Below are 26,637 nucleotides of genomic sequence, written 5' to 3' on the forward strand. Positions count from 1 at the left end.
GTTAGTTAGTTAGTTAGTTAGTTAGTTAGTTAGTTAGTTAGTTGTAGTTAGTAGTTAGTTAGTTAGTTAGTAGTTAGTTAGTTAGTTAGTAGTTAGTTAGTTCGTTAGGTAGTTAGTTAGTTAGTTAGTTAGTTAGTTAGTTTAGTTAGTTAGTTAGTTAGTTAGTTAGTTAGTTAGTTAGTTGGTAGTTAGTTAGTTAGTTAGTTAGTTAGTTAGTTAGTTAGTTAGTTTAGTTAGTTAGTTAGTTAGTTAGTTAGTAGTTAGTTAGTTAGTTAGTTAGTTAGTTAGTTAGTTAGTTAGTTAGTTAGTTAGTTAGTTAGTTAGTTAGTTAGTTAGTTAGTTAGTAGTTAGTTAGTTAGTTAGTTAGTTAGTTAGTTAGTTAGTAGTTAGTTAGTTAGTTAGTTAGTTAGTTAGTTAGTTAGTAGTTAGTTAGTAGTAGTAGTAGTTAGTTAGTTAGTTAGTTAGTTTAGTTAGTTAGTAGTTAGTTGGTTAGTTAGTTAGTTAGTTAGTAGTTAGTTAGTTAGTTAGTAGTTAGTTAGTTAGTTAGTTAGTTAGTTAGTTAGTAGTTAGTTAGTAGTAGTTAGTTAGTTAGTTGGTTAGTTAGTTAGTAGTTAGTTAGTTAGTTAGTTAGTTAGTTAGTTAGTTAGTAGTTAGTTAGTTAGTAGTTAGTTAGTTAGTTAGTTAGTTAGTTAGTTAGTTAGTTAGTTAGTGGTTAGGTTAGTTAGTTAGTTAGTTAGTAGTTAGTTAGTTAGTTAGTTAGTTAGTAGTTAGTAGTAGTTAGTTAGTTAGTTAGTTAGTTAGTTAGTTGGTTAGTTAGTTAGTCAGGTAGTTAGTTAGTTAGTTAGTTAGTAGTTAGTTAGTAGTAGTTAGTTAGTTAGTTAGTTAGTTAGTTAGTTAGTTAGTTAGTTAGTTAGTTAGTTAGTAGGTTAGTTAGTTAGTTAGTTAGTAGTTAGTTAGTTAGTTAGTTAGTTAGTTAGGTTAGTTAGTTAGTTAGTTAGTAGTTAGTTAGTTAGTTAGTTAGTTAGTTAGTTAGTTAGTTAGTTAGTTAGTTAGTTAGTTAGTTAGTTAGTTAGTTAGTATTAGTTAGTTAGTTAGTTAGTTAGTTAGTTAGTTAGTTAGTTAGTTAGTTAGTTAGTAGTAGTAGTTAGTTAGTTAGTTAGTAGTTAGTTAGTTAGTAGTTAGTTAGTTAGTTAGTTAGTTAGTTAGTTAGTTAGTTAGTTAGTTAGTTAGTTAGTTAGTTAGTTAGTTAGTTAGTTAGTTAGTTAGTTAGTTAGTTAGTAGTTAGTTAGTTAGTTAGTTAGTTAGTTAGTTAGTTAGTTAGTTAGTTAGTTAGTTAGTTAGTTAGTTAGTTAGTTAGTTAGTTAGTTAGTTAGTTAGTTAGTTAGTGTTAGTTAGTTAGTTAGTTAGTTAGTTAGTTAGTTAGGTAGTTAGTAGTTAGTTAGTTAGTTAGTTAGTTAGTTAGTTAGTTAGTTAGTTAGTTAGTTAGTTAGTTAGTTAGTTAGTAGTAGTTAGTTAGTTAGTAGTTAGTTAGTTAGTTAGTTAGTTAGTAGTTAGTTAGTTAGTTAGTTAGTTAGTTAGTTAGTTAGTAGTTAGTTAGTTAGTTGTTAGTTAGTTAGTTAGTTAGTTAGTTAGTTAGTTAGTTAGTTAGTTAGTTAGTTAGTTAGTTAGTAGTTAGTTAGTTAGTTAGTTAGTTAGTTAGTAGTTAGTTAGTTAGTTAGTTAGTTAGTTAGTTAGTTAGTTAGTTAGTTAGTTAGTTAGTTAGTAGTTAGTTAGTTAGTTAGTTAGTAGTAGTTAGTTAGTTAGTTAGTTAGTTAGTTAGTTAGTTAGTTAGTAGTTAGTTAGTTAGTTAGTTAGTTAGTTAGTTAGTTAGTTAGTTAGTTAGTTAGTTAGTTAGTTAGTTAGTTAGTTAGTTAGTTAGTTAGTTAGTTAGTTAGTTAGTTAGTTAGTTAGTTAGTTAGTTAGTTAGTTAGTTAGTTAGTTAGTTAGTTAGTTAGTTAGTTAGTTAGTTAGTTAGTTAGTTAGTTAGTTAGTTAGTTAGTTAGTTAGTTAGTTAGTAGTTAGTTAGTTAGTTAGTAGTTAGTTAGTTAGTTAGTTAGTTAGTTAGTTAGTTAGTTAGTTAGTTAGTTAGTTAGTTAGTTAGTTAGTTAGTTAGTTAGTTAGTTAGTTAGTTAGTTAGTTAGTTAGTTAGTTAGTTAGTTAGTTAGTTAGTTAGTTAGTTAGTTAGTTAGTTAGTTAGTAGTTAGTTAGTTAGTTAGTTAGTTAGTTAGTTAGTTAGTTAGTTAGTTAGTTAGTTAGTTAGTTAGTTAGTTAGTTAGTTAGTTAGTTAGTTAGTTAGTTAGTTAGTTAGTTAGTTAGTTAGTTAGTTAGTTAGTTAGTTAGTTAGTTAGTTAGTTAGTTAGTTAGTTAGTTAGTTAGTTAGTTAGTTAGTTAGTTAGTTAGTTAGTTAGTTAGTTAGTTAGTTAGTTAGTTAGTTAGTTAGTTAGTTAGTAGTTAGTTAGTTAGTTAGTTAGTTAGTTAGTTAGTTAGTAGTTAGTTAGTTAGTTAGTTAGTTAGTAGTTAGTAGTTAGTTAGTTAGTTAGTTAGTTAGTTAGTTAGTTAGTTAGTTAGTTAGTTAGTTAGTTAGTTAGTTAGTTAGTTAGTTAGTTAGTTAGTTAGTTAGTTAGTTAGTTAGTTAGTTAGTTAGTTAGTTAGTTAGTTAGTTAGTTAGTTAGTTAGTTAGTTAGTTAGTTAGTTAGTTAGTTAGTTAGTTAGTTAGTTAGTTAGTTAGTTAGTTAGTTAGTTAGTTAGTTAGTTAGTTAGTTAGTTAGTTAGTTAGTTAGTTAGTTAGTTAGTTAGTTAGTTAGTTAGTTAGTTAGTTAGTTAGTTAGTTAGTTAGTAGTTAGTTAGTTAGTTAGTTAGTTAGTTAGTTAGTTAGTTAGTTAGTTAGTTAGTTAGTTAGTTAGTTAGTTAGTTAGTTAGTTAGTTAGTTAGTTAGTTAGTTAGTTAGTTAGTTAGTTAGTTAGTTAGTTAGTTAGTTAGTTAGTTAGTTAGTTAGTTAGTTAGTTAGTTAGTTAGTTAGTTAGTTAGTTAGTAGTTAGTTAGTTAGTTAGTTAGTTAGTTAGTTAGTTAGTTAGTTAGTTAGTTAGTTAGTTAGTTAGTTAGTTAGTTAGTTAGTTAGTTAGTTAGTTAGTTAGTTAGTTAGTTAGTTAGTTAGTTAGTTAGTTAGTTAGTTAGTTAGTTAGTTAGTTAGTTAGTTAGTTAGTAGTTAGTTAGTTAGTTAGTTAGTTAGTTAGTTAGTTAGTTAGTTAGTTAGTTAGTTAGTTAGTTAGTTAGTTAGTTAGTTAGTTAGTTAGTTAGTTAGTTAGTTAGTTAGTTAGTTAGTTAGTTAGTTAGTTAGTTAGTTAGTTAGTTAGTTAGTTAGTAGTTAGTTAGTTAGTTAGTTAGTTAGTTAGTTAGTTAGTTAGTTAGTTAGTTAGTTAGTTAGTTAGTTAGTTAGTTAGTTAGTTAGTTAGTTAGTTAGTTAGTTAGTTAGTTAGTTAGTTAGTTAGTTAGTTAGTTAGTTAGTTAGTTAGTTAGTTAGTTAGTAGTTAGTTAGTTAGTTAGTTAGTAGTTAGTTAGTTAGTTAGTTAGTTAGTTAGTTAGTAGTTAGTTAGTTAGTTAGTTAGTTAGTTAGTTAGTTAGTTAGTTAGTTAGTTAGTTAGTTAGTTAGTTAGTAGTTAGTTAGTTAGTTAGTTAGTTAGTTAGTTAGTTAGTTAGTTAGTTAGTTAGTTAGTTAGTTAGTTAGTTAGTTAGTTAGTTAGTTAGTTAGTTAGTTAGTTAGTTAGTTAGTTAGTTAGTTAGTTAGTTAGTTAGTTAGTTAGTTAGTTAGTTAGTTAGTTAGTTAGTTAGTTAGTTAGTTAGTTAGTTAGTTAGTTAGTTAGTTAGTTAGTTAGTTAGTTAGTTAGTAGTTAGTTAGTTAGTTAGTTAGTTAGTTAGTTAGTTAGTTAGTTAGTTAGTTAGTTAGTTAGTTAGTTAGTTAGTTAGTTAGTTAGTTAGTTAGTTAGTTAGTTAGTTAGTTAGTTAGTTAGTTAGTTAGTTAGTTAGTTAGTTAGTTAGTTAGTTAGTTAGTTAGTTAGTTAGTTAGTTAGTTAGTTAGTTAGTTAGTTAGTTAGTTAGTTAGTTAGTTAGTTAGTTAGTTAGTTAGTTAGTTAGTTAGTTAGTTAGTTAGTTAGTTAGTTAGTTAGTTAGTTAGTTAGTTAGTTAGTTAGTTAGTTAGTTAGTTAGTTAGTTAGTTAGTTAGTTAGTTAGTTAGTTAGTTAGTTAGTTAGTTAGTAGTTAGTTAGTTAGTTAGTTAGTTAGTTAGTTAGTTAGTTAGTTAGTTAGTTAGTTAGTTAGTTAGTTAGTTAGTTAGTTAGTTAGTTAGTTAGTTAGTTAGTTAGTTAGTTAGTTAGTTAGTTAGTTAGTTAGTTAGTTAGTTAGTAGTTAGTTAGTTAGTTAGTTAGTTAGTTAGTTAGTTAGTTAGTTAGTTAGTTAGTTAGTTAGTTAGTTAGTTAGTTAGTTAGTTAGTTAGTTAGTTAGTTAGTTAGTTAGTTAGTTAGTTAGTTAGTTAGTTAGTTAGTTAGTTAGTTAGTTAGTTAGTTAGTTAGTTAGTTAGTTAGTTAGTAGTTAGTAGTAGTTAGTTAGTTAGTTAGTTAGTTAGTTAGTTAGTTAGTTAGTTAGTTAGTTAGTTAGTTAGTTAGTTAGTTAGTTAGTTAGTTAGTTAGTAGTTAGTTAGTTAGTTAGTAGTTAGTTAGTTAGTTAGTTAGTTAGTTAGTTAGTTAGTTAGTTAGTTAGTTAGTTAGTTAGTTAGTTAGTTAGTTAGTTAGTTAGTTAGTTAGTTAGTTAGTTAGTTAGTTAGTTAGTAGTTAGTTAGTTAGTTAGTTAGTTAGTTTAGTTGTTAGTATTCAATATATTGTTATAACTCTAAACTCTATTCGTTATTTCATTTAACATTAACTTCCTTTCCCTTCCACAGCTTAAAGTAATTCTACATGGTGGCGGCATAATTGAATGCTTAGACCAGGGTAACTTCCCCCATCCGTTATCGTGTCGCAAATTCATTTCCTGTGCCAAATTTGAAACTGGCGGTGTTGTTGGCTGGGAATATACATGTCCCAAGGGTTTGAGTTATGATCCTGTGGGTGGTATGTGTAATTGGGCAGCAGGTTTGGGTTGTAAAGAGTAAAACAACAGCAACAACAACTTTTTAGAAATAAAACATTAACGCAACAAATGCCTAAAAACTACTGCCAGAAGTACTTTACGTACTCAATAAACAATTTCTATATTCAACGACTCAACGACTTTTTTGTATTCAAAAGAAAAGCAAGAAATTAAATTATATAAAAAATTCAAACTAAAATTAAGTTGTTGTAATAATGTGCGAAATTAATCTGTAAAATTAACAGAATATGTAACAATTGACTGATTTCATTGTGAACTTTGTGTTTTTGGATTAATAATTGGAATTTATAAAATTCTTTTATTTTCTTTTTATTTTATTTAAATTAATTATTATTTTTTTCGTTTTTTATATTTTGCTTTTGAAGTGTGATTAGCATATTTAATATATATTTTATATTTTAATTATTTTATGTTTATTATATTGTTTATACTTGTAATTGTATGTACAATTAAGTTTATTTTTTAAGCGCGTTTTAATGTTTAAGTTTAAATTATGCATTTCTTTCCCATTCCTGTGAAAAAAATTTCAAAATTTTTTTTTTATTTTATTCTGCCATTCATTATTATAAATTCTCATACTTAATTAAAAATATCAATTTACTATTTAATTAGAAATTAAAGAACAAGTAAAACAAAATGAATTAAATAAATAAATACTCGTATGTATAATTAGAAATATAAATGGCGTTGTGTTTAACAATTAATTAACTGAAATAGTGAATGCTTTTCTGTGGGAGACGTCCTTGACCTTTGAGTTCATCTATTAGTGAAAGGAACTCTTAAGTATATTATAAAGATTTCTTTTGAAAATCATTAGAAAATAAAAACCAAATATCTTTGTATATTATCTCATTAACTCTGCAATTGTGTTTTATTTCAGATCGGATTATCTCAATTCTTAATAAAAAAGATTCTTAGTCTAAAGCTTAATTGGGAAAGCATTTAATTTTTCACCAACTACCTAAAGTTCAGACATTTTCCATGGCTTATGGATACTATGATAGTTCTGCTGCCTTTGAGCTGGTGTTTTACGACCGAAGGGACTCTTGGAATTAACTTCAAGAATAAAATCACCTTCAACATCATAGTCGGTATCGTAACCCATATAAACACGTTTTCCATTACCGCTTCGTTCTTTGTATTGCCTGAGAGAAGTGGCGCCAACAGCCGGGAAGTTACGTTCATTACCAGGTATAACAGATTCAGCGTAATAACGTATAGAACGCATGGAGGCTTCAACAAGACTATCAGCACCAGGAACTCCTTCATTAGGACCATTAGGATAGAAATCAACATCACCGCTACGAGTAGGTGTACCCATACCATAGGCAGAGGTATGAATGACAACGACAAATTCAGCATCACCACGAGCTAAACCCAATAAAGTATTCCTAGGTTGAGCATAGATGTTAGTGGGGTCCAAACCAGTGATACGACGTAATAGATGACCAGTTTCCCGGGTAAATTGACGACCAGCTACACCAGCAACATGGGCCGCCATATTAGTAGCAATCAAGTGAACAATTTCGAAAGGAACATTAGCCTTATCGACAAATTGCACTAAAACATCACCAATTACCATGCCAGTCTTTTCCACATCCATTGCAATGTAGTCTTTCATTAAATACATATATATGTATAACGTGACCAACTATTTGATCGCTAAAAGCAGAACCCAATTGTTTTAAATGCTAGATAACGAAATTATTACTTAGATCAAGTAGTTTCTGAAGAGTATGCTGTCGAATCTATAATTGATACTACAGAGTGATCTATAGTCGAAACTATAATTTGGTTTATAATCGAGGCTATATAATCGACTATAGGCAGTCGAGACTATAGTCTGATTCATAGTCGATAGTATAATTTGCTCTAAGTTGAGATCATATTCTGGTCTATATTCCAATCTTTTGTATAGGTAGTAATCCAGACTATAGTTTGAACTATAGTCGAGAATATAGTCAGATCCCTAGACTATAATCTGATTCATAGTCGGGAATGTAATCTTCTCTATAGTCGGGATTATAGTCTGGTCTATATTCGACACTGTTGTATAGTTTATAGCTCAGAATATAGTCCACTCCTATAGTCTGGTAGTTGGACAATAAGTTGGTTGTTGTAGTAACAGATTGCCTGTAACTGGATGTTCGTCGCTGGGGAAAAAACTTTCGGTTGATACAGCTGTTGCTGAGTTGACAATCGGGTCGTTCCGCAACGGAGATCCAATTGTCGTGGGAACGCTATAATTTGGTCTATAGTGTTGGTTATATTCGTGTCTCTAGTAGTTTTGGTTTGGGCCAATTATGGACCAAACTATACAGTGATAAACTTCTTCGATACTGTATATTGATATATAATCGAGGCTATACTGTTGCCTATAGTCAAGTCGAGAATATAGTCAGAGCTCTAGTCTATACGGTCTATTGTCTTCTTCATAGTCGGGAATATAATCTGCTCTATAGTCGGGATTATAGTTTGGTTTATATTCGACATTATTGTATAGTTTATAGTTCAGAATATAGTCTACTCCTATAGTCGGTACTAAAGTCGAGTTTATAATCTGATCTCTAGTCTCGTTTGTAATCTAGTAGTTGGTGTATAGTTTGGTCTATAGTATTGGTTATATTCGTGTCTCTAGTGGTTTTTGGCTTGGGTCAATTATGGACCAAACTATACAGTGATGAACTTCATAGATCAAGTATTAATCTTAATACAATATCCTACACCACTATAGTAGGGACTGATATTTGTAACATCCAATTTTTTTAAATTTAAAACTATCTTTGTATAAAGAAGCAGAACTAAGTTTGGTCCCGTTTCAGTAGGGCCCTTCACAAAACAAACTTTGTAAATCATAACAATCGAATCAAAATGGCCTTTGTCGTTACTAAATCCCGTTAAAGTATAAAATTAAATCATATTTTCATTAGCAATATGTGTAATTGTGTTTTATTTTAAATCAGATCATTACTACTTAGAGTATATTAATAACAGAAAAACTTAATTATTTCATTTTTAGTAAAGTAATTCACTATCTGTATAAGATGTTAATAATCCTTAGACGACATTTTCCAGGGCTTATGGACACGATGATTTTGTTGCTTTTGAGCTGGGGTACTGCGACCAAAAGGACTCTTAGAATTAACTTGAAGTATAAAATCGCCTTCAGCATCAAAGTCGGTATTGATGCCCATATAAACACGTTTACCATTACCATTCTGTTCCTTGTACTGCTGAAGCGAAGTGGCACCAACAGCAGGGAAATTACGCTCATTACCGGGTACCACCGATTCAGCGAAATAACGTATCGAACGCATAGAGGCTTCAATGAGATTTTTAGCACCCGGAACACCTTCACTGGGACCATTGGGATAGAAGTCAACATCACCACAACGAGAAGCAGTTCCCAGGCCATAGGCCGAGGTATGAATAACATCGACGAATTCAGCATCACCACGAGCCAAACCCTTTAAAGCATTCTCACTTCTAGTATAGAGATTGGTGGGGTCTAAACCGGTAATACGACGCAATTGATGGCCAGTTTCACGGGTATATTGACGACCAACAGCACCAGCAACATGAGCAGCAATGTTAGCACCAATAACATGAATGATTTCGAAAGGAACATCAGCCTTATCCGTTAATTGCAACAAAATATCACCAATTTCTGCGCCAGTCTTTTCCACATCCAAAGAAACATATTGTTTCATGTTTTCGAAAATGTTGCCCAATTCAATAACAACTAAAGTGCCTGAAGGTTTATTCGAATTTCTGTTCAATTCATCTTCTTCACTGGAGCTGGGACTTGTCTTTTCGGAAGAATCATCTTCGTATTTGACACTGTTGCGTTTGGGAGCCTCACCATTATAACGTTGCATATAAGCTTGCACCAAGTTACGAATGGCTTTCTTTACGGTTTCAGTTGTATCGGGTAGACCGGTAATGAAGATTGTAACTTCTTGGTTGCCGAATTCCTTATCTTCTTGGGCAATTTTGGGTAATTGACTTAATTTAAATTTAATTTTCTTATTGTCGGCTGTAACAAGATAGGCTGGAATCTCACTAGTCTTTGGCACATAATTAGATTCAAGAGCCTGACTAGCCATACTAAGGTAAACTAGAAATGAACAATATATATAAAATCTGACAAGAATATCTTTTCCCAAAGCAATACTACTTACACATTTTGTTTAACATATCGGCACCTTCTTGCACCGACAATGATTCTATCTTTTCCAGGGTGACTTCAGTTGTAGAGGGCAATGATTCCAATTCTAATGCTGTCAACCAATCGGCCGGTCTCGTCGAACTTTTCTTTACGGAGTTACTGTTGCCTTGCCATCTCAATGGACCACTGCCCGATGATGTATTGGCGGAAGCAAAGGCAAATATGCCTATGAGAAGACAAACGGTTCTTATAGGATTCATAATCTATTAGTCCTTAGCACTTTTCTTAAACAGTCGGATTAACACGTTAAACTAAATGAATTTGCTTTGATCAATGTTATTGAACTGATCATTTGTTCCAGTTTAACATGGGTTTTATATATGCACATGGTTCCGTTATCATTTAAAATTTTGCTGGCTTGAATTAAGATTACAAAAATCTTAATTTTGTTTACTAATGCAGTTTAAAAATCTTTATCTATCTATTCTACATGCACTGATATGATGTTAAAGTCAGGCATGCTCGATCATATGACACCCTACAACATTGGTTTTTGAAAGCTATAATCGACGGAATAAGCATTCAGAAATGGATACACAAAAAATTTTCAAAAAGGGGAATTTTTATTAAACCTTACATTATGAATTCTATATACAGGTAACTCCCGGTATAACGAGTGATATACTGTCAGGCCCTATCACTAAATCGTTTGGTCAAGGTGTTTTAAACTAGTTCTTAAAGCTGAGCGTGTAGCAGATTCTACAGTGGATTTATTAGAAACACCCTGGTGCTCATAGAGGCCACACTGCTCGAGCCATTGCGTCTGCCAGTTTATGGTTTGCCTGAGGCATAAGATACAAGGTAAAATATTATAAAATTATAATTTTCAGAAAAATTTCATTCTTTCTTAACTTTTTTAGTTCTTGGTTCTTTAAAGCCTGGATTATTTGTTGTTGTGGCTGAGGATGCTGAGGCAGCATCTATCATCATGATGGGATCACCACCAGGCTTTTTAAACATCATGTAAAGCCAATAGAAATAGAGTTATACTTAAGATAATAACAATAATCTGAAATAAAGATACAAATAAACAAAATTTTTTAGTCTTTTATTCTGTTAAAGATCTGAAACAATTCCACTTCAGTTTCAGATCAATTCTCTTCAGTTCTAGTTGGACCTAGACCCATACTACAACAAAATTTCAAATTTATTTTTTGTTTGCTTTAAACTCGAAAACTACTGGCCGAATCTGGCTGGAAACTCACCTTTCTGATAAATTCCCATGCTGAATCCGAAAATGGACTCAGAATGGACCTAGGTCCATTATTTCATCAATATTCCCGAATTTTTTTTTATTTTGAACAATTTGTACTATTATTTCGGGATCTTAAGGCCGAGGAAAATGGAAATTTGTCATTTAAGACTAAAATCTATGCTGAATCCGAAAATGGTTTCAGAATTGAGCTAGGTCCAATATTTCATAAAAATTTCAGCACAGAAATTTTAAACCAAATATCCCACAAAATTTAATTTCAAATCAAGATTTTTCTGATATGTGAGGTTCTTGTCATGGTTAGCAAATTTTTTCCAATAGTCAAGACAAGAACCACCAAATGTAGAAGAAATTTGGAGTTGACATAAAATTTTGCAGTAAAATCTGTCTGAAATTTTGTTCGGAAATTTTAATGTAATATTAGTCTCAGGTTCACTATGGGTTCATTTTCGAATTCAGTTTAAGTACTAATCTTGAATGTCAAATTTTTGCAGCTCTAGACACAATATCACAAATTGCTTAAAATAAAAAATTTTCGGGAATTTTGATGAAATATTGATCCTAGGTCCATTCTGAGTGCATTTCTGGATTCAGCATGGGATTTTACCAGAAGTTTTCAGCCAGTAGTTTCCGAGTTTGTAGCAAAAATAAAAAAAATCAGAAATTTTTATGAATGTTGGACCTAGGATCCATACTACAACAAAATTTCAAATTTATTTTTTGGTTTGCTTTAAACTCGAAAACTACTGGCCGAATGTTGCTGGAAACTCACCTTTCTGGTAAATTCCCATGCTGAATCCGAAAATGGACTCAGAATGGACCTAGGTCCATTGTTTCATCAAAATTCCCGAAATTTTTTTATGTTGAACAATTTGTATTATTATTTCGGGATCTTAAGGCCGAGGGAAACGAAAATTTCTCATTTAAGACTAAAATCTATGCTGAATCCGAAAATGGTTTCAGAATTGAGCTAGGTCCAATATTTCATAAAAATTTCAGCACAGAAATTTTTAACCAAATATCCCACAAAATTTAATTTTAACTCAAGATTTTTCTGATATGTGAGGTTCTTGTCTTGGTTAGAATGTTTTTCAATAGTCAAGACAAGAACCCCCAAATGTAGAGGAAATTATGAGATGACATAAAATTTTGTAGTAAAATCTGTCTGAAATTTTGTTCGGATATTTTTATGAAATATTGGTCTCAGGTCCACTCTGGGTTCATTTTCGGATTCAGTTCAAGTACTAATCTGGAATGTCAAATTTTTGCAGCTCTAGACCTCAAGACCTCGATATATTACCACAAATTGGTTAAAATAAAAAATGCTCGGGAATTTGTCGTTTCCGAGTTTGAAGCTAAAACAAAAAAAATCAGAAATTTTGATGAATGTTGGACCTAGAACCCATACTACCACAAAATTTCAAATTTATTTTTTGGTTTGCTTTAAACTCGAAAACTACTGGCCGAATCTGGCTGGAAACTCACCTTTCTGATAATTTCTCATGCTGAATCCGAATATGACCTCAGAATGGACCTAGGTCCATTGTTTCATCAAAATTCCCGAAATTTTTTTATTTTGAACAATTTGTACTATTATTTCGGAAATTTGTCATTTAAGACTAAAATCTATGCTGAATCTGAAAATGGTTTCAGAATTGAGCTAGGTCCAATATTTCATAAAAATTTCAGCACAGACATTTTGTACAAAATATCCCACGAAATATCATTTCACATCAAGATTTTTCTGATATGTGAGGTTCTTGTCTTGGTTAGCAGATTTTTTCCAATAGTCAAGTCAAGAACCACCAAATGTAGAAGAAATTTGGAGTTGACATAAAATTTTGTAAAAATATCTGTCTGAAATTTTGTTCGGATATTTTTATGAAATATTGGTCTCAGGCCCACTATAGTATCATTTTCCGAATCAGCTTAAGTATTAATCTTGAATATCAAATTTTTGCAGCTCTAGACCTCAAGACCTCGATATAATATCACAAATTGTTTAAAATAAAAAATTTTCGGGAATTTTGATGAAATATTGGTTCCAGGTCCATTCTGAGAACAAAATTTTTATGAAATATTGGTCTCAGGCCCACTATGGGTTCATTTTCGGATTCAGCTTTAGTATTAATCTTGAATATCAAATTTTTGCAGCTCTAGACCTCAAGACCTCGATATAATATCACAAATTGGTTAAAATAAAAAATGCTCGGGAATTTTGATGAAATATTGGTCCCATCTGATCCAGCATGGGATTTTACCAGAATGAGTTTCCAGCCAGATTCGGCCAGTATGGTTAATGATTAATTTTCGGATTCAGTTTAAGTATTAATCTTGAATATCAAATATTTGCAGCTCTAGAACTCAAGACCTCGATATAATATCACAAATTGGTTAAAATAAAAAATTTTCGGAAATTTTCGTGAAATATTGATCCTAGGTTCATTCTGGCCGAGTCTGGCTGGAACTATGGACTATGTCTATTGAAACTGGTTGAAAACGATCCATTTTTTCATCTAGCTCCCTTATAATCGGACTCCTCATATACAGCTTTAGTACAGAGTTCCCTAATGGACTTGAACGTTAACGATTCACTACGAACCTGAGCAACTTTAAACAACTGTGAGGTAATCTCTCATCGATAATTCTATTAATTTTTGGAACTTAATCCGTTTTCAATGGATTCCATTAAATACCAGCCAAAACTAGAGTTTTAAAAACCGTTTTTCCAAGGAAGAGGCAGAAAACCATTATTTCATCTGAAATTATTTAGAAAGCAAAAAAACTCATACATTCATTAGCTATGCAATTGGGTTTTTTATTTCAAATCAGATCATTTCTACTTAGAAACTATATAAAAAAATACAAAAAAACTAATAATTTCACTTTTTATAAAAATCTATGGCTAAAACGGAGAGCAATTCATTTTTTAACAAAACATGCAAACAAAAAAAAAACGCACTCATCATGTCACCAACTGTCTAACTGAGTAATTAAAAATCCTGTGAAGACATTTTCCAGGGCTTGTGGAGACGATGATATTGTTGCTTTTGAGCAGGTGTGCTGCGACCGAAAGGACTCTTAGAGTTGACCTGGAGTATAAAATCACCCTCAACATCGTAATCGGTATTGATGCCCATGTAAACACGTTTTCCATTGCCATTCTGTTCCTTGTACTGCTTGAGAGAGGTGGCACCAACAGCTGGGAAGTTACGTTCATTACCGGGTACAACAGATTCAGCGAAATAACGGACAGCACGCATGGAGGCTTCAACAATGCTATCAGCACCAGGAACACCTTCACTGGGACCATTGGGATAGAAGTCAACATCACCACAACGGGTAGGTGTTCCCATGCCATAGGCAGAGGTATGAATGGCATCGACGAATTCAGCATCACCACGTGCTAAACCTCTTAAGGCTCTATCAGTTTGAGCGTATAGTTTTGAGGGGTCCAAACCGGTGATACGACGCAACTGATGGCCAGTTTGACGGGTATATTGACGACCAACAGCACCGGCAACATGAGCAGCAATATTAGTACCAATAACATGTATGACTTCTTGTGGAACATCAGCCTCTTCGATGCATTTCACCAAAATATCACCAATTTCTGCGCCAGTCTTTTCCACATCCAAAGAAGCGTATTTTTTCATGGTATCGAAAACATTACCCAATTCAATAACAACTAAACTGCCAGAGGGTTTGTTCGATTGGCTGCTCCACTCATATTCTTCACTGGAGCTGGGACCTGTCTTTTCACTAGAATCATCTTCGTATTTTACACCGCTGCGTTGGGGAGCCTCACCATTGTAACGTTGCATATATGCTTGCACCAATTTACGTACGGCTTTCTTAACATGTTCAGATTTTTCGGGCAGGCCGGTAATGAAGATAGTTACTTCTTGGTTGCCAAACTCTTTCTCTTCTTGGGCAATCTTGGGTAATTGATTTAGTTTAAAGCTAACTTTCTTATTGTCGGGTGTAACAAGGAAGGCTGGGATTTCACTAGCCTTGGGCACATAGCTGGTTTCAATTGCCTGGCCAGCTTGACTCAAGTGATCTAATCATAAAAACCATATAAACAAAAATTAGCATTTACTCGGGTATTTTCCTTGATAAATACTTACACATTTTTTTCAACAAACTAGCACCTTCCTGCACCGACATTTCATCCAATTTCTTAAGAGTGATCTCATTCATAGAAGGCAAAGATTCCAATTCCGATACTGACAACCATTCGGTAGGTTTCAAGCTATTCTTAATAGAGTTACGATTGCTGCGCCATCTCATGGGACCTCTGCTGGATGAAGTATTGGCCGAAGCCAAGGCAAATATGCCCATTAGAAGACAAATGGTTCTTAAGGGATTCATGGTCTCTCAGTAATCCTTAGCACTTCCTTGCAATTGTCAATTTGGCACGTTAATTAAACTCAATGAATTGCTTTAATCACTACTGATAGTGAACTATAATTGTTTGCACTTGAAAACACTATTTATAGTTGATTTTGTTATCATTTGCAATTATTAATAAACAATTAATTTTGTTGACTTTTGCAGTTTAAATGAAAAAAAAAATATATGTATATTATAATATTTTCATTATAAAAACTCAAACATTTTGCAGCTGTTTGCAACAAACTCGGTCATTGACCACTAACTTGTGTTTTTGTTTTTTTGCTTTTTCTTTATAAAGTGTGTTTTAATCAATTATTCAATCGATTAATCAGTTTAATGTTTTTTGCTTTTCCTTTCCAACAGTTTAGACCATTCGGATTACAGTTTATTTAAAAATAATGAAAATAAAATTTCTTTTAATAGAAATTTTTCACAGAATTTACTTTTCATACTCGGGGGAGTTTTCCAGATTTTTCCTACCGAGCGCGTCCCCGGGTGGCGGATAGGGGGTGGTGATGGACCATCTGTCCTCTCCCAGCTTTAATTTCACTTAAGCTGAGGGAGGGCAGATTGTCCACCACCTGGGAATATTATATTCCCCGCGGACCAAAAAACTGGAAAAAAAAAAAAAAACAAATATGGAAAATAAAAATAAAAAGATAAAAGTTACGGTGCAGGGCCTAAATAACCCAGTACCGGCGGCAAGTGTTGATCTACTCGCGAGTCACGTGTCGTCGTCATCCTGCAATCGTGAGCAGAATACTACTACGGAGGTGGGTACCTTGGCCTCCGTGGCGGACAATGCGTCAAGTGTACAGCATGCCGCTGGCAAAAATATAGGGGTGAAAGAGAAGGATGTACTCGGAGAGAGCTCTAAGCTACCTCAGCCTTTAAATATAGGTGAGGGTTCCGACTCTGAATCCTCAGATGATAATAATAATAATACCATTATAGCAAATCCCAAAAAGGATGAAGTAGAGCAAATGGTGAAAGAGGTGAGTGATAGCATAGCTAAACTACCTATTACTAAGAAAAGACTTTCTGGAGCACAGAGGAGGAAGTTGAAAAAGATGCTTCAGGAAATCATAGTTAGTCAATCCCACGACACTCCAAAGGAATCGGACTCTCTCACAAGATCTGAGGCAAAAAGGATCAGGTCACCCGAGGAGTTGACAACTGAGAATAAGCCTAAGAAGAAAAAGAGCTCCCCGTCTTCTAATACACAGTCGAAGCCAAGCCATACTTCACTCAAAGGAATCTCAAGTGAGAATCCTGCGAGTAAGGGTGACAACGCCAAGCCAGATATTCCGAAGACGAACACGTCGGCGAAATCAACCTCGAAGGTAAGGGAATCTCAAAAGAAGCCCCGAAAAACGAGGAAGGAGAAGCTAGACGGAGGAAAAGGTAAAGAGCCGCCATCTTACGCCAAAGTTGCCAGAAGTAGGCACCGGGACGATCTCTGCTATGCAGTTTACGATGCCGGTAATCCGACAGGCAAAATTCCAATAGACCAACAGAGTAAAATAGAAGACCTGGTCAACAATAAGATAGTGGACCATGCAATAGCTTCAAAGGGCAAACAACCAATAGAGAGCGAGAGCTGCGAGTTCAGCATGGGCGTGATGTTGATGAGGTTGGCATCTCACCAATGTGTTAGCACCCTAAAGAACTTGGTGGAAAGTATCCCTCCTCCCTGGGACGGCGCTAGGCTGGGACTGGCAAAGAAGAGCGAGCTTCCGGTGCTCCTAAAGTCCACTGTCTACATAAAAGGATGGGGCAGTAAACTGGCTAATGAACGTATACTGGAAATTCTTGGAGGTCAAAATGCTGAGCTGGCCGTGGAAAAATGGGATGTCTTTTACAGGAAAGAAGAACCTGAGGGAACTTTATTTGTAATAGGTATCGACCAGAAATCCATGGCTAGTCTTGCCAAGAATAAAGGTAGGGCTTACTTCGCCTCTAAATCTGTCATATTCAAAATTGGGAAGGTGCCGATTGGAAGGGCTGTTACAACAAGCCTCGAAAAGGACACTAAAAAACCTAAGACCACAGTATCCACTACTGATAACGTTGAGGAGTCAAATCCTAAAATCGAGGAATTTACCATTAACTCGCCAGAAGAAAGTGTAGTTGCCCTTTCCAAAATTGGGAAGGCGCCGATTGAAAGGGCTGTCAAAACCGGCCCCGACAAGGACACTAAAACACCTAAGACAGTACCCAAAGCATCATTAGCAAGTACTAGCAATGTTGAGGAGTCAAATCCTAAAAGCGAGGAGGAAATCACTCACCCGCCAGAAGACAGAACAGCAATGCTCTCCAGAATTGGGAATGTGTCTATTAAAAATACTGCTATTCCTATGCCTGATAAGGACACCGCAGTGCCATCAACAGTACTCACTGCATTAATAGCCACTTCAGGCTATCCGGAGGAGTCAAATCCAAAGAGCGAGGAGGTGACCACCAACTCGCTGGAAGACAGTTTAATGGATGACCATGATTGAGGTTATCCAAATAAACCTCCATCGGAGCGAGACAGCTACCAACGCTCTGATGGCTAAAATCAACACAGGTAAAATACATATAGCTTTAATCCAGGAACCTTGGACGATTCGCAACAAGGTTTCTGGATTAAATCACGTAAATTTCCAACTTTTCTACGCTGATACAGGATCTCGCCCGAGAACATGTATCTTATGTCACAAGAACTTATGTTTTCTCCTCTCAACAGGATTATCAACATCGGATGCAACGGTGCTGAAGCAAGGTCGAGGCAACATATACCTTGCATCTATTTACCTGCCTTTCGATTCTCCGACCCTACCACCAACGTCGGATCTGATGAAACTGGTTGAAGAGGCACAAAGGAAAAATAAGAAAATTGTAATAGGTTGTGATGCCAACTCGCATCATGTAGCTTGGGGTAGTACAAACACCAATCGCAGGGGACAAGCCCTCATGGATTTCTTTAATACTAAAGACTTGATAACATTGAACTTAGGTAATAAAGCTACCTTCGTCAATAGAATCAGAGAAGAAGTATTAGATATAACTATATGTTCAGAAGAGCTTATAAACGAAATTCAGGATTGGAGAGTTTCGGACGAGCACTCCTTTTCTGATCATCGGTACATAAGATTCAAAATACTAAGGCCACCACCAAAGCCGATAAAGTTTCGGAATAAGTCTAAAACTAATTGGACAATGTTCGGGGCCTTACTAAAGAACCGTTTAGGTCAGGACACTTTTCAATGTCGAAATAAAGAGGATATAGATGCCAAAGTGGAAACGTTCACAAGTGCCCTGGTTGAATCGTTCGAGGACAGCTGCCCTCTGCGAGAGCGGAGATCTGCCCAGGAAAAACCCTGGGTAACTGGGGAGATCCGGAACCTTGGGAAGACTCTTCGCAAACTATTTAACCGGGCACGGCGTAAAAAGACCGCAGTATACTGGGATGAGTATCGTAATAAACTTGGTGAATATAAGAAAATCGTTCGAAGAGCCAAACGAGACTCCTGGAAACTTTTCTGTGAACAGGTAGATAGCGTAAATGAGGTATCGAAGATAAAAAAATTCCTATCCAAAACTCATGTCCAACCGGAATCTATGATCGATGACACGGGCAGGAGGCTTGAGGATATGGAGGAGACAATGAAACTCCTAATGGATTCTCATTTCCCACCCGGTATATCGAATAACATAGATGAACCGATATTGGAGGAAGGGGAGGGTAACACGGAAATAGTTATTACAACTGACATGGTTAAAGGGGCAATCAAGAGCTTTGCTCCCTATAAAGCTGCAGGGCCGGATGGAATTTTCCCGGCACTTTTGCAGATGGAGGCGGGACTGGTTTCCGTACATCTGTCACAGATATTCACTGCATGCTTAAAATTGGCATATACCCCAGTTAAATGGCAGGATGCAAGGGTAATATTTATACCCAAACCAGGGAAACCTAGCTATGCGACACCTAAGTCCTATCGACCGATAAGTCTTACGTCCTTCCTACTTAAAACCTTGGAACGGATAGTCGATAGCATGGTTAAAAGCAGCATACCATACAATGACCTTAAATATAAGCAGCATGCTTATGTAAAGGGACGATCGGTGGAGACCGCTTTAAATGAAGTTGTCCACTACATAAGTGAATCTTTCGATAGCAAACTGTATACACTGGCAGTATGCATTGACATCGAAGGCGCTTTCAATAACGTGCACACTGATACCCTTATCCAATCCCTAGACCAGTTTTATGTTGACCGGGTGCTCCGTAACTGGATCAACTACATGCTAAGGAACAGATGGATAAGCTGCGAGATGTACGATATAACTATCAGGAAAAAGGTATTTCGCGGTATACCACAGGGTGGCATTTTGTCACCTTTACTCTGGGTCACCACGATTAATAGCCTCCTAAGGACCCTAACCGAGAAAGGACTTAGACCTGTCTGCTATGCAGACGATGTCGTAATACTTTTAAAGGGAAAGGATCCAAATTACTTGTGTAGAAGAGCTGAGGAGGCTCTGAATACGGCCTTGAGCTGGGCTCAACCGAGAGGCCTCAATGTTAACCCGGCGAAGACGGAAATCTGTCTTTTCACAAGAAAGACAAAAATTTCTACATATACTGAACCTTGCTTCTTGGGCAAGAAGATACCGGTGACAGACAAAGTTAAGTACTTAGGTGTAATACTTGACCGGAAATTAAAATGGAGACACCACATAGAGGATAGGATCAACAAGGCACATCGGTGCTGGGCGATATGTAGGAGAACCATAGGCATGAAATGGGGTCTTAGTCCTACTATGACAAATTGGCTTTATAAAAGTGTAATTAGACCAATTCTAGCTTATGCTTCAATAATCTGGTGGACTGCTTTGGACAAAAAGTGTAATATCAAACTACTACAGGGAGTTCAGCGTACATGCTGCTTGGGTATAAGTGGTGCCATGTGTACTACTTCAACCAAGGCTCTGGAAACGTTGCTAGATATTCCACCCATTGAAACATATATAAGATATGAGGCGGCGCTTACAGCCGAACGGCTCTTTACTTTAGGCGAACTGGCCAAAAACGGTTATAGGACACGTCATCAATGTATACTGGACACATTGGAAGGTTATACACATTCATCGGACGTGCCTGATCGCATACCAGACACTGAATATGTCGGAAACTTTGAAACGCTAATCCCAGATAGAATGTCTTGGTCAAGCGGAACATTAGAGCAAATACCAGTAGGAATCCGTTGCTACACGGATGGCTCTAAATTAGGGGACAAAGTGGGTCTGGGGTTCTATATTGAAGACCCAGAAACAGAAATATACCACCGTTTACCTAATCATAACACAAGCTTCCAGGCAGAAGTACGAGCAATAACGGAATGTGTAAATTGGATTAGAATAAATATGGCGCCCACAGGGCTTAATATATTTACCGACAGCCAGAAGGCAATTTGTGCGATATCAGGTGATAGAATTAAATCTAAGACCGTATTGGATTGTAAGAAAGCTTTAACTGAATACTCTCCCAGAGGTAAGGTTCACATCATATGGGTACCAGGCCACTCGGGAGTAGCCGGCAACGAAAGGGCGAATGTAATAGCTTTAAAGGGAAGGGAGCTCGATGTAGTTAACCTGACAAACGCAAAACCATTCGACGCAACAAAAGCTGAATTAAAAATATGGATGAGAGAATCCCATAAGGCCTCTTGGAATAATGAAACGGTGGGTAGAACCACAAAGATTCTATGGGGTGACCCTGATGAGAGCAAGACGAGAAATCTTCTCAAAATGAGCAAGTCTGAGGTTAGTATGATGGTACGTATTCTCAGTGGACACACAGGATTACGAGCACATCTATACAAAATTGGACGTGCGAATTCAGACGAATGTAGAGCATGTGGAGAGGACAGTGAAACTCTGGAGCACTTTCTTTGCCATTGTCAGGCATTCGTCGAAGTTAGATCCAAGTATCTTGGAAGTGATGTTATTCCAGAAATAACATTCTTAACCAACACCGATTGGAAGATTCTTAGGAATTACGTCCAGGAAACTGAGTTTCTGAACATGGAAAAATAATACATTCAGTGAACAATTTTTTTTTTTTTTTTTTTTTTTTTTTTTTTTTTCTTGAATTGGAGCGCACAACAGGCCCGATAGTGGCCTAGGTGTATTTCTTCGGATTTGATGTAGTATACATCCTCCTATCAACCTACCTACCTACCTACCTACCTACCTACCTACCTACCTACCTACCTACTTTTCATAGAAAATTTTCACAAAATTTTCTTTCTCATAGAAAATTTTCATAAAATTTTCTTTTTCATAGAAAATTTTCACAGAATTTTCTTTTTCATAGAAAATTTTCACAGAATTTTCTTTTTCATAGAAAATTTTCATAAAATTTTCTTTTATAGAAAATTTTCACAAAATTTTCTTTCTCATAGAAAATTTTCACAAAATTTTCTTTCTCATAGAAAATTTTCACAAAATTTTCTTTCTCATAGAAAATTTTCACAAAATTTTCTTTCTCATAGAAAATTTTCACAAAATTTTCTTTCTCATAGAAAATTTTCAAAAAATTTTCTTTTTCATAGAAAATTTTCAAAAAATTTTCTTTTTCATAGAAAATTTTCACAGTATTTTTTTCATAGAAAATTTTCACAGTATTTTTTTTATAGAAAATTTTCACCGAATTTTTTTTTCCATAGAAAATTTTCACAAAATTTTCTTTTTCATAGAAAATTTTCACAGAATTTTCTTTTTCATAGAAAATTTTCACAGAATTTTCTTTTTCATAGAAAATTTTCACAAAATTTTCTTTTTCGTAGAAAATTTTCACAAAATTTTCTTTTTCATAGAAAATTTTCACAAAATTGTCTTTTTCATAGAAAATTTTCACAAAATTGTCTTTTTCATAGAAAATTTTCACAAAATTTTCTTTTTCATAGAAAATTTTCACAAAATTTTCTTTTTCATAGAAAAATTTCACAGAATTTTCTTTTTCATAGAAAAATTTCACAGAATTTTTCTTTTTCATAGAAAATTTTCACAAAATTTTCTTTTTCATAGAAAATTTTCACAAAATTTTCTTTTTCATAGAAAAATTTCACAGAATTTTTCTTTTATAGGAAATTTTCACAGAATTTTCCTTTTATAGGAAATTTTCAAAGAATTTTCCTTTTATAGGAAATTTTCACAGAATTTTCCTTCTATAGAAATTTTCACAGAATTTTCCTATTATAGAAAATTTTCACAGAATTTTCCTTTTATAGAAAATTTTCACATAATTTTCCTTTTATAGGAAATTTTCACAGAATTTTCCTTCTATAGAAATTTTCACAGAATTTTCCTTTTATAGAAAATTTTCACAGAATTTTCTTTTATTTTAAAAAACTTTCACAAAATTTTCTTTTATTTTAAAAAACACAAAATTTTCCTTTTTATAGAAATTTTTTTTTTATTATAGTACATTTTCACAAAATTTTCTTTAAATTTTCACATAATTTTCTTTTTATAGAATATTTTCACAACATTTTCTTTTCATAGAACATTATCACAACATTTTCTTTTTATAGAAAATTTTCACAGAATTTTCCTTTTATAGAAAATTTTCAGAGAATTTTCCTTTTATAGAAAATTTTCACAGAATTTTCTTTTATAGAAAATTTTCACAGAATTTTCCTTTTATAGAAAATTTTCACAGAATTTTGATTTTATAGAAAAATTTCACAGAATTTTCCTTTTATAGAAAATTTTCACAGAATTTTCCTTTTATAGAAAAATTTCACAACATTTTCTTTTTATAGAATATTTTCACAAAATTTTCTTTTTATAGAATATTTTCATAAAATTTTCTTTATATTTTCTTTTTATGGATCATTTTTACAAAATTTTCTTTTTATAAAAAAATTTCACAAAATTTTTCTTTTTCATAGAAAACATTCCGAAAATTTTCTTTTTATAGAGAATTTTTACAAAATTTTCTTTTTATAGGTAATTTTCACAAAATTTTCTTTTTATAGAGAATTTTCACAAAAGTTTCTTTTTATAGAGAATTTTCATTCAAAATGTTCTTTCTATAGAGAATTTTCATTCAAAATGTTTTTCTATAGAAAATTTTCATTCAAAATGTTCTTTTTATACAAAATTTCCTTTAAACAGAACATTTATTGAAAATTTTCATTAAACATTTTCTTTTTATAGAAAATGTTCATAAGTTTTCATTAAAAATTTTGCTTAAATTTTGATAATTTGATGAAATTGGCAAGTACGCTTTTTTTGGACCAAAGACAAAGCCTATTAAAAATGGTTAAAATCGGTCAATTTTTGACTTAGTCTATTATACCACTGAATCCACGAATAGAACTTTTTAGCTCGTAATTAAATTTTGATGAAATTTAGCAAGTACGTTTTTTTATTGGCCCTGGACTAAGCCTATTTAAAAAGGTTAAAATCGGTCCATTATATGTAGCACCCTGCCTCCATATACCGGAACTCCTAAATAGGGCTTTATAGCCCTTCTATATACTATATACTATATACTTCTATCCCGAGAAAAAGTCATACCGAAATTTGTAATGATCGGGCCTTATTTGATCCTACTGACTTCAGTATCCATAATCCACATAAGTCTCTGAAGTTAAAAGTTCAGTTTTAAATAAATCACGTTGGTTGGCAAACATTAAAGTACAGTCGAAGGGACTCAATTTTAACAAGAACTCACCACTCGTCTTTGTGTAGTTTTTGATCCAACCTGAAGCCGTGAGATATGTATAACAGTAGGTCGTTAAGTCTAAACCCAGATAACTGATAACTAAGGTTGGATATAGTGCAAAGGAATTTATTGTTCTTGGCGGCTAGGGCCGCACATTCGCAGAGAAGAAGATAGGTTATTGTTTCAATATTATTGGAACTGCAACATAATTTATTGATAAAGAGCCCGAGACGTCAAATCAGCCTAATGATCCGTTACTACTGCAAGTAACCTCGATATGTGTGTTCTATCGCGCGTTATATGTTGCATAGTACATTTTTCATAGAAAGAGGATCGGTCTCATTAACTGGCTTACTCCTCATAAGTCCCTTTTGAATACAGTATCGGAAGATACTACTGCCGTAGAGGTCTTTATGAATAGCGACCTAAACAAAGGCGATGTCAGACAGACAACCAAGCGTTATCCTCCTCATAGGAGAGGATCCCCATTTTATATCGAATATCTTGCGACCATTGCTATCACGTCTCTAACATTGATTATCTATACCTAGATATTTGACAGAATCGAGTTAACAAAAATGAGTTAAAGTGGTGTGACCAAGTACAACTTGATTGGACTACAAGATTTGTAGTAATTATTCCTGAGTTTCGGTTATACCCATATTCTAAACATTCTAAAAAAAACTTTTAAAAATATTTTTTAATTATTTTAATTTATTACAAATCACATGACGAACGGTACAAAAAAATGGAAACTAAACTAAATACTTTAAACATATAAAACTATACTTTTCTTGAAAATGAAATCAATCACTATTTTAGGTATCTCAAAATCCTTTTTGGCAGCCCATTAAGTCCCCACTTAATATTCGTAGTCCTGTGAGCTTTTGTAGGTCTTATGAATACCATGATAGGTGTTTTGCTTTTGAGCAGGAGTCTTCTTACCAAAAGGACTATTAGCATTGACTTGTAAGATATAGTCACCTTCCAAATCGTAGTCAGTATCAATGCCCATGTAAGCACGTTTGCCAAAACCATCGTTGTTCTTATAGTCTTTCAAAGAGTTGGCTGCCACAGCTGGGAAGTTGCGTTCATTGCCAGGACGGACAGATTCAGCGAAATAACGGGTGGCACGCATGCTAGCTTCAACAATATTCTGAGCACCAGGAACAGCATGGGAAGGACCATTGGGATAGAAGTCAACATCACCAACACGTTGTAAGGTGCCCATGCCATAGACATTGGTATGAATGGCATCAACGAATTCGGCATCACCACGTGAAAGACCAGTCAAGGAGTGAGGATTTTTAGAGAACAATTTGGAGGGATCCAAGGCAGTGATGCGTCTCAGTTGGCGACCAGTTTGACGGGTGTATTTATTACCAGCAGCTCCGGCAACATGAGCAGCAATACCTTGAGCCACCACATGAATGGTATCATCGACAACATCGCATTTCTCAGTTAATTCAACAATGGCGGAACCAATCATGGCACCAGTTTCTTCCACATCCAACAAAACAAAACGTTTAAGGCTGTTCAATTTGGAACCCAAATCAATGATCTAAAATTGGTAACAATTTACAGCTATAAATCCCATTGGGAAACTATATTTCTCGAAGTCAATAACACTTACCACTAGATTGCCGGAGGCATGTTGTTCCTGTTTCTTCCATTCGCTGGAAACCTCTTCACTCGAGGTACGTTCGTATTTCTCACCGGACATTTCATATCTTTGTGGCTGTTGTCTCTTGATGTTATAACGTTCCAAATAGGCTTCTACCAATTTACGATTGGCCTTCTTGATGGTTTCAGTGGTGGCGGGTAAACCGGTTATGAAAATAGTCACCTCTTCATCGCCAAAGTTGGGTTGCTGCTTGCATACCGAAGCTAATTTATCCAAAGTGGTGGTTACTTTTTGACCATTAGGCTTAACTATATAGCAAGGAACACTGCTGGGGCTGGGCACAAAGCTGGGTTTCAAGTCGTGATTTATTTGCGACAAATGGACTGTTTATACATAAACCACTTAATTAATATAAAAAATCCTTCTGTTAATAAAAAAAAACTTACAGATTTTTTCCAACAACTTAGCTCCCTTCTCCACCGCCATAGTTTCCAAACTATGTAGAGTTATATCCTCCACCGAGGGTATTTGTTCCAATTCCAATGAGGACAACCATTGTGAGGGTTTCAATTTACCACTAACACCACTACCACTCACTTTCAAGGTAACATGCTGTTGGCTTGGAACTGCTAAGACAGCAGCCATTAGCAAGACCGCCACACATAAACTTCTCAAAGGATTCATTGTAACAAATATTTTAGCCTTTATCCGTACTTTCGCTGAACTGTTGGCAAACTTGAACTGTGTTTGATTCTTTCACTTTCGAAGGTTTTTATAGTTTGTCTTTTCTTTCAATTTTATGTTTGGCTTTTCACAAATTGCCATTCTTTTTAGTTTCAAGAATCAGTGTTTTGGTAAAAAAGTGCTTTTCTTGTAATTTTTTTTTGCATTTGTTTTTTATGTAAATTGCTTTTTAATGCAGTTTTTTTTATAATTTAATGTAGTTAACATTATTTACTTAATTCTTGAATTTATGGATATTATTAATTAAAACAAAACTATTATAAATAAGCAGGGATGGGCTCATGAGTTCATAAAGGGAGCTTTATTGAATGACCATCTTCAAAACTCACCTACGATAAAAACATTGTCATACATACATACGTAAATTGAGAAGAGGGCAATTTTTGAATCAAACTAAACCTAATTCGGAAGAGTAATCACTTCCTATATTAAACCATTTTAGCCTCATTTTATCTTTATATATTGTTTTAAAACGATTTATTAAAAATCAACTGGTTCCATGGGTAGTATTTAGTCAATTATGTTCGATC

General features: G+C 33.9%; 5 protein-coding genes across 5 annotated transcripts in view; 1 reads left to right on the forward strand and 4 right to left on the reverse strand.

Annotated features, from left to right (window-relative positions):
• Positions 1-5,728, forward strand: part of LOC119603468 — a 152,056-nt gene extending 146,328 nt beyond the window's left edge. Inside the window, exon 16 of the mRNA XM_037955504.1 lies at positions 4,973-5,728. Within this exon, the coding sequence (XP_037811432.1) occupies positions 4,973-5,182 (210 nt within the window). The 3' untranslated portion in view covers positions 5,183-5,728. The remainder of the gene's footprint in view (positions 1-4,972) is intronic.
• A 414-nt stretch (positions 5,729-6,142) lies between these two features.
• Positions 6,143-6,811, reverse strand: LOC119603469 (vitellogenin-2-like). The gene has a single exon (XM_037955505.1). The coding sequence runs from the start codon at positions 6,809-6,811 to the stop codon at positions 6,143-6,145; it is 669 nt and encodes a 222-aa protein (XP_037811433.1).
• Positions 6,812-8,228: 1,417 nt separating this feature from the next.
• Positions 8,229-9,679, reverse strand: LOC119603490 (vitellogenin-2-like). The gene is made up of 2 exons (XM_037955530.1): positions 9,363-9,679; positions 8,229-9,298 (listed from the first exon to the last, which is right to left on the reverse strand). Exons 1-2 carry the CDS (start codon positions 9,607-9,609, stop codon positions 8,229-8,231), a joined length of 1,317 nt encoding a protein of 438 aa, XP_037811458.1. The 5' UTR covers positions 9,610-9,679.
• Positions 9,680-13,532: 3,853 nt separating this feature from the next.
• On the reverse strand, positions 13,533-15,169 carry LOC119603491 (vitellogenin-2-like). Its single transcript, XM_037955531.1, has 2 exons — positions 14,753-15,169; positions 13,533-14,685 (listed from the first exon to the last, which is right to left on the reverse strand). Exons 1-2 carry the CDS (start codon positions 14,994-14,996, stop codon positions 13,616-13,618), a joined length of 1,314 nt encoding a protein of 437 aa, XP_037811459.1. The 5' UTR covers positions 14,997-15,169; the 3' UTR covers positions 13,533-13,615.
• A 9,432-nt stretch (positions 15,170-24,601) lies between these two features.
• On the reverse strand, positions 24,602-26,131 carry LOC119603476 (vitellogenin-1-like). The gene is made up of 3 exons (XM_037955512.1): positions 25,810-26,131; positions 25,373-25,746; positions 24,602-25,300 (listed from the first exon to the last, which is right to left on the reverse strand). Exons 1-3 carry the CDS (start codon positions 26,045-26,047, stop codon positions 24,602-24,604), a joined length of 1,311 nt encoding a protein of 436 aa, XP_037811440.1. The 5' UTR covers positions 26,048-26,131.
• Positions 26,132-26,637: the final 506 nt, after the last annotated feature.

The sequence above is a fragment of the Lucilia sericata genome, unplaced genomic scaffold (genome assembly GCF_015586225.1).
Source record: "Lucilia sericata isolate MDLA Ls3-8-SP2 unplaced genomic scaffold, ASM1558622v1 Contig000309F_arrow, whole genome shotgun sequence".
NCBI lineage: Eukaryota > Metazoa > Arthropoda > Insecta > Diptera > Calliphoridae > Lucilia > Lucilia sericata.